This window comes from Kryptolebias marmoratus, linkage group LG23 (assembly GCF_001649575.2).
Source record: "Kryptolebias marmoratus isolate JLee-2015 linkage group LG23, ASM164957v2, whole genome shotgun sequence".
Taxonomy (NCBI): Eukaryota; Metazoa; Chordata; class Actinopteri; order Cyprinodontiformes; family Rivulidae; genus Kryptolebias; species Kryptolebias marmoratus.
The window spans coordinates 5435091-5442198 of record NC_051452.1 but is presented as its reverse complement, the minus strand read 5'-3'; the positions used below and the strand labels follow the sequence as shown (position 1 = coordinate 5442198).

Sequence of the window (7108 nt, the reverse complement as noted above, 5' to 3'; positions counted from 1 at the left end):
CGATCATTGAACTGCGACCTAGGGTGTCCTGGTGCCAAGAGCACATATGGACACCCTTATGTTTGAACATGGTGTTCGTTATGGACAATCCATGACGAGCACAGAAGTCCAACAACAGAACACCGTTCGGGTTCAGATCAGGGGGGCCGTTCCTCCCAACATTAATCTGAAGTTATGTTTTATAAAGAACAGTAAGTGAGGAGAACATGACCTCCAGTTTAGGTGTAAATCTGGACGAAGCGGTCTTACGTGGTCCGAGGGGAAGGCCTTGTCCTCCAGAAGGATTTTGTGTCGAGTCGACGTCGGTCTGTAGAAGGAAAGCTGCAGAAGAACGTCGTGACGTCAGCGAACTTTCTGACTGCTTCGTTAAAGACTTCGGTTTGTTTTTGTTACCATCAGAAGGTGCAGGTTCACCGTCAGCCCGTTCATCAGCGCTACTTCCTCCGTTTTCGCTCCTGTGAAGGACAATCAAACCGAGACGCGTCAGGAAGGACAACAGTTTGTTCAGTAACAACGGCCTGTTTGTCTGAGGTGGACACGCTCAGGGTGGACTTCCTGTGAAGGCGGTGTGAATAATAAACGTGCTTTCAGGCGGATTGGATGATTCTGGCTGCAGGAGGACTTTAGACTCCACAGAAACTGTCTGGAAGCCATTTTGTGTCCAACCTGAGCTGATTGTACAGAGATTAATTTACACACATTCACTGAAGGTTGTCGAATGTTTCGGCCTTTTACTTTGACAAGTCATCCACTTCCTGTTAGTGATCATGATTGACTTCAGCCGGTAGTTTCTGTCTGTCTGTATCTGTTTGGCAGCATTTACTGGACTGAGCCAAGACCCGTGAAACTGGTTCTGATGTTCAGGACCGTCCTGGACCAGCAGTGTCCGGACCGAGAGGACAAAGCTCCGCCTCCAGCCGTCCATGTGGACAAAGGTTGAGCTGTTTGTTTGGAGGCTTTCAGGCCTGAAGACACACTCAAGTGTTGAGCACGGTGGTGGCAGCATCATGAAGGGGGTAACGAGGAAGAGGAGCACCTGGAACCTGGACAGTCCTGTCCCGAACATCAGAACCGGCTTCTGATTGGATGAATCAGCTCACATTAAGCTTCCTGATCGAGCACCGTTTAAAAACATGGAGTTTAATTAAAGAAAAATAACCAATAAAATAAATTCTACCAGTTCAGAGATGATGTTTTACAGATAACACAGAGAAAAAGACCCACTGCAGTCAGTCATATTAAACTGTTTTGAAACGTTTATTTGATTTATCTGTATTTGAATAATCAAACGCTGAGGTTTTCAGGTCATTAACAGAGAAATATATGAAGTTAAACTTGACTGAGCTGCGGGGCTGAGAAGTTTTGAATCTTCCTGCCCTGCTCGTGTCACAGTGGATTGGATGATCTGTGGTCAGGTGAGAGGCAGGTGTGTGTTTGCTCTCACCAACAACGTCCGCCATCAGCCCCTCGATGGTGTTCTCCGCCCACGCCCACGGCCTCGCTCCTTCCGTGTGACTGTGGACGCCCCTGTGGACGGAAACAGTGTTTATAACGGGGGGGGGGACAACCGCTAACATCGGCGCTGACGCCGTTTAATAGTGTTTAACGACGCACTTCCTGGCCCAGTTGTCCAGCTCCTCTTCCAGGTAGCTCCGAGCCTTCCGGGGCTGAAGGCCCAGCGAGTTTCCTGACAGGTAGATGCAGTCTGCTCCTCCGTCCGCCACCGCCAGGTCAGCTGCAGAGAGGCAGTCAGACCTCAGAATTACTGTCAGCTCACCTGGAGTCAGGAGTAATTAATGTACTACCTGCTGCAGATGGCTGTCTGAATGCTTTAAGATTAAGGAAAATGTTTAATTTCTTTTTTTTTTGGAAGTAGCACTTCCTATGGGAATAATCCTGGAAGTCTGAACAACAACTAAGTCATGAAATCACTGAAAATAAGGAATAAAAACCCAATAAACAATATGAGGTGAGCAGGATTGTAACTGCGCCAACGTTAAACATCACGGCTCAGTGTTAGGAAGGAAGTGCTACAGGTAACCTGCTGCTGCTGCCTGTTTGTAAACGACCATCAGGGGTCCTTTAACGCAGCCTGAATGTGATGATCATGGATTAAATACGAATATTTTTTATTATTTATGGTATTTAAAAGATAAAATAAAACTTCACGTTTCTTATCTTAGTATGATTCTTAATGTACAAACAGAGATTTGAACACTTTAGTCACTGAAGTTATTCAAATGTGATGTTATATTTGAATCTTTTAGGCTTCAAGTGATTACCAGTATTTGACATAAACAGGATGTAAATCATCAGAACAACCCTGAAGCTTTGTTCTGTAAATGATTTAAAAGGATAATTGTTTTATTTCCTACGTGTGAATGAAGCCTGAACTGTGTGTTTCCTGCGTCCACAGAACCCCACTTCTGAGCGGGTCTGACTGTAACCCTTTAATGGAGGAGGCTGAACTCACAGGGAGGCAGATCGGAGACTTTGGGCACCAGGAAGTTCTCCCTGAGGTGCCCCAGGTTGTCGTGCTGGTCCAAGTACCGGGCCACCTGAGGAGAAGCCGGGCTGCAGCCGAGCGTGGCGGCCACTCGCTCCACGGCGTCTCCGGGGCGTAATCCGAGGAAGGCGTCCATCGCTGGTCTTCAGAGAGGAGGAGAAATCCAACCTGAACACGTCAAACAGATCAGACTGAAATGAAACAGCTTGAAGCTCACCTGATTGTAGCAGAAGCTGAACTCGTCAGGCTTCAGTCGGACGCTCTTTACCCCCTCTGAACGCTGCCTCTGGTTAATAAATGTCCCGCCGACGTGACCTCCGGCTGCAGCTGGAGGAGGAGCAGACTCAGTTCCTGAAGCACTTCCCCCTTTTTGTTGTTTCACTTTTGAGCACCTAACTGTTGTTGCAGCACAATCCTCTCTGTGTCGGGTTTTTATCTGTCAGGTGGGGAGATTAGCTCCCATTCAGAACCTGGGGGAACTGGTCTTCATGCAGCTCAGGACACAAAGGGACGGGGACAAACTGCAGCCACGTGGTTGGACGCTTCCTGGACACTTCAGGCTCCTTTCTAAGAGGTATATATAAAAAAAAAAGTCAGGAAAATACCTCTGAAAGTTCAGCTGGTTGACATAACAAATAACATAATAAAATATGAATTTTCAGAGTCATGACGTCATCTGTCCACCAGATGGCAGCAAAATGTCATAATAGGAGAGAATTACGGACAGAAACGTCCAACTGATGTCTCTTCGGAGACATCAGTTGGACGTTAACAGTTTTTCTCTGTTTCAGGTTTTATTTGTGATAAAAACATTTTCTGTTTTGTGTCTTTATTGCCTGACAGAAGATCAGAACCACCTGAACAATGAATCTTTATCTCCTAAAGTTTAATATGAAAGACAGAAAATTAGTAACCATTTGCATTGTTTTTGTTTAAAGCTCACCAACAGATGTACCTTTCACGTTGACAAAACACTTGAAGCCCGGAGCTGGATGCCGCCGCCTTCTTTTGAAAAATGATATAGACGAGATATATGTGTCACAAGTTGGTGGTTCACGGCAGGCAACAGTCCAGAGATGTCACGTTCTCGTACAGCAGTGAACACTTGTTCAATATAGAAAGGACAAAGCTTGTGGAGTGATCACCAACCTGTGGCTCAGCAGGGAAGGTGGAGGTCTTCTGATTGTGAGCTCGGTGGTTCGAAACTGGTCTTCTCTGAATGTCCTTTTATGGATGATAGAAAGATATTCGAGAGTTGGCAGCTTTGCAAACTAAAAGTCTCCAAGCTGTAGGTTCCAGTGTAAATATAACTATAAGCCGAAGGTGGAGCTTTCACCTCAACATGTGGATGAAGAGGAGAGAGTCTCTGAGCGAGTGGTTCAGAGGGATGAAGAGCTGCTTGGAACGCTGAAGGTTGCCAGTTCAATGCCGGCACCAAGTCATTTCAGGGACTGAGAAGCTTTAGAAACGATCTGCAGAGTCTGTCTGAGCAGCTTAGGAGACTGAAGAGCTGCTCAGAGAGAGGAAGGTTGGAAGTTCAAAGCCGGCTCGAGTTTACTGCTGTATTTTGACAGGATCAAACCAAAGACTGAAAAGCTTCAAGGGACGGTAGCTGTGTCACTTCCACGGTAGCACAGCTCGTTAGACAACTGCTTCTCAGCGTCGGCATTTTGAAAGTGTCCCCCTTCACCAAGTTTAAAGTCCAGAACAGAAAAGACAGGAGATAAATGCGCCACGAGAACAGTCCCCGGTGTGAAGGGTGCCGGTGGTGCGGTGTGGCCGTTCGCGTTCGTAAGGCGCCAGCGGTGCAGCAACTGGTTCGAGTCCTGCCTGCTGCCGGTACCTGGATCCACCCAGCTCGTGTGGAAGGGGGGGGTTTCGGGGGCTCCTCCCCCGTGGGGTTTCTGACACATGAAAACAGGGGGTTATGAGACCCCCAGGTGTGACAACAGGGGCTTATGGAGCTCTGAGAGGAGAACGAACGAGGGTTTTACTGACAGGCTGAGGAGATGATGAGTGGAGGATGAAGAAGATGACAACTGATAGTTGAAGTGCAGTAGTAGTAGATGATGACAGTAAGAAGTATTGAGACAACAGTGAGAGGTGTAGAAAAGACTAATAGAAAATGAGAATTAGTCTTTAACTGTAATATAGTTTAGTACTATAATAGAAGAAGATTAGTTGTCTACTGCAGTAGAATAGAATACTAGTATAGTAATATAGTATTTACTATATAGTATATATACTATAATAGTGTAATATAGTATTATAATAGAGGAAGACCAGTTGTATTATACTACTATAGTATATACTACACTACTGTTTAGCTCTCTTCTAGTGTTTTGTTCTGCTACTAGATATCTACTACTCTACTACAGTAGACTAATCTTCTATAATACTTCTATTATAGTACTAAACTATATTACAGTAAAAGACTAATTCTCATTTTCTATTAGTCTTTTCTACTACTCTACATATTCTTGTCATCTACTCTACTTGACTGCACCTCTCACTGTTGTCTGTCATCATCTACTACTGCACTTCTGATCTTCAAGGACTTCTCTTCAACTATCAGTTGTCATCTTCTTCATCCTCCACTCATCATCTCCTCAGCCTGTCAGTAAAACCCTCGTTCGTTCTCCTCTCAGAGCTCCATAAGCCCCTGTTGTCACACCTGGGGGTCTCATAACCCCCTGTTTTCATGTGTCAGAAACCCCACGGGGGAGGAGCCCCCGAAACCCCCCCCTTCCACACGAGCTGGGTGGATCCAGGTACCGGCAGCAGGCAGGACTCGAACCAGTTGCTGCACCGCTGGCGCCTTACGAACGCGAACGGCCACACCGCACCACCGGCACCCTTCACACCGGGGACTGTTCTCGTGGCGCATTTATCTCCTGTCTTTTCTGTTCTGGACTTTAAACTTGGTGAAGGGGGACACTTTCAAAATGCCGACGCTGAGAAGCAGTTGTCTAACGAGCTGTGCTACCGTGGAAGTGACACAGCTACCGTCCCTTGAAGCTTTTCAGTCTTTGGTTTGATCCTGTCAAAATACAGCAGTAAACTCGAGCCGGCTTTGAACTTCCAACCTTCCTCTCTCTGAGCAGCTCTTCAGTCTCCTAAGCTGCTCAGACAGACTCTGCAGATCGTTTCTAAAGCTTCTCAGTCCCTGAAATGACTTGGTGCCGGCATTGAACTGGCAACCTTCAGCGTTCCAAGCAGCTCTTCATCCCTCTGAACCACTCGCTCAGAGACTCTCTCCTCTTCATCCACATGTTGAGGTGAAAGCTCCACCTTCGGCTTATAGTTATATTTACACTGGAACCTACAGCTTGGAGACTTTTAGTTTGCAAAGCTGCCAACTCTCGAATATCTTTCTATCATCCATAAAAGGACATTCAGAGAAGACCAGTTTCGAACCACCGAGCTCACAATCAGAAGACCTCCACCTTCCCTGCTGAGCCACAGGTTGGTGATCACTCCACAAGCTTTGTCCTTTCTATATTGAAAATGTGGTTAAAAGTAAATTTAGCTGTAAGGCGTCCAGCTCCGGGCTTGAAGTGGGCACATTTCTCTCCTCCAACACGACTTCAGCTCATATTCAAGCGTTTTTCACGAGGCCGCGGCCGTTCACCGTGACTCAGAGCGCACGAAGGATCTGCCTGCAAGATGTCTGTGGGTCCACCGGCGGCTGACAGGCCTCGTGCACGCCCATGCACGCTCTCCTCTTGTTTTTCTCACAGTAAAATGAGGATGTTTGACATCTGGAAGCAGTCAGGAGGCATCGCTGAGGCCTTCCCCCGCCTCTCGCCTCTCGGGGCGCAGATATCAAAGGAGGTTGCAGATAATCATGTCCTCTCTTCTCGGACGTCCTCGGAGCGTCCATCTGCAGCTCAGGGAGGCTGAGGACGGACAGGAAGGTGTAGTAGGACTCAACTTAGACAAGAAGGTAACAGGGAGCAGGAGGAATCACTTAAAATGAACTGAAATTTTTAGCCTGAAAATCACCAAATCAGACACAAATCTAACCAATCAGTGAACATCTGGCATCTCTGATCTGAAAATTAAAGCCGTGAGTTCAGAACACCTGCTGCTCCAGTCGGCTCTTTATTTAGTGGAAAGGTATGATATTTACTCTGCAGTCAGGAGGCTGACCTTTGGGGTCGCAGCTCTGCAGGTTAATGCTCCCCTGCAGGGACGTCGGCTCCCAAACCGCCTTCCAACCAGGATTTACTGCCGTTTCAGTCACGATGAAACAAATCCTCCAACTCCTGATCCGAGTTCTGTGCTCGGATTAACGCTTCTTATCGCCTGCTGTCAGGAAAGGCGGGCAATTATCGAATGTGTGTTAGTAAAACATCTCATGTAGTGACGGAGCTTTGGTGTTTTTAGAAGCACAAAGGGTTCATTTTGTCCCTTAAATCTTTGGGATTCTTGGGTTGAAATGAATCAGAAGCAGCGTTCTCTTCTCCGACACGCTGATTTGTGACTCCATGGTTCCAGCTGATGTTCGGGGAACGCCCGGACCGAATCGTGTTTACTCTGAAACAAGCCGTGATGGAGACTCTGCTGAGAGGACTCTGGTGTTTACAGACTCCTTGACTG

The 7108-nt window shown here is 46.9% G+C and overlaps 1 protein-coding gene across 5 annotated transcripts in view; it reads right to left on the bottom strand.

Annotated features, from left to right (window-relative positions):
- kynu (kynureninase) overlaps positions 1-6311 on the bottom strand; it is a 9572-nt gene extending 3261 nt beyond the window's left edge. The window contains exons 1-8 of one of the 5 annotated variants that reach the window (XM_025009488.2): positions 6138-6311; positions 2904-3073; positions 2775-2833; positions 2474-2674; positions 1615-1735; positions 1445-1527; positions 394-455; positions 250-321 (exon numbers count right to left, since the gene is read on the bottom strand). In XM_025009488.2, coding sequence (XP_024865256.1) covers positions 250-321; positions 394-455; positions 1445-1527; positions 1615-1735; positions 2474-2642 — 507 coding nt within the window. In that variant the 5' untranslated portion in view covers positions 2643-2674; positions 2775-2833; positions 2904-3073; positions 6138-6311. Of the gene's footprint in view, positions 1-249; positions 322-393; positions 456-1444; positions 1528-1614; positions 1736-2473; positions 2675-2723; positions 3074-6137 lie in introns of all 5 variants that reach the window. The other 4 variants (XM_025009486.2, XM_017431782.3, XM_037973797.1 and 1 more) reach the window with 4 other exon arrangements.
- Between the last annotated feature and the right edge of the window lie 797 nt (positions 6312-7108).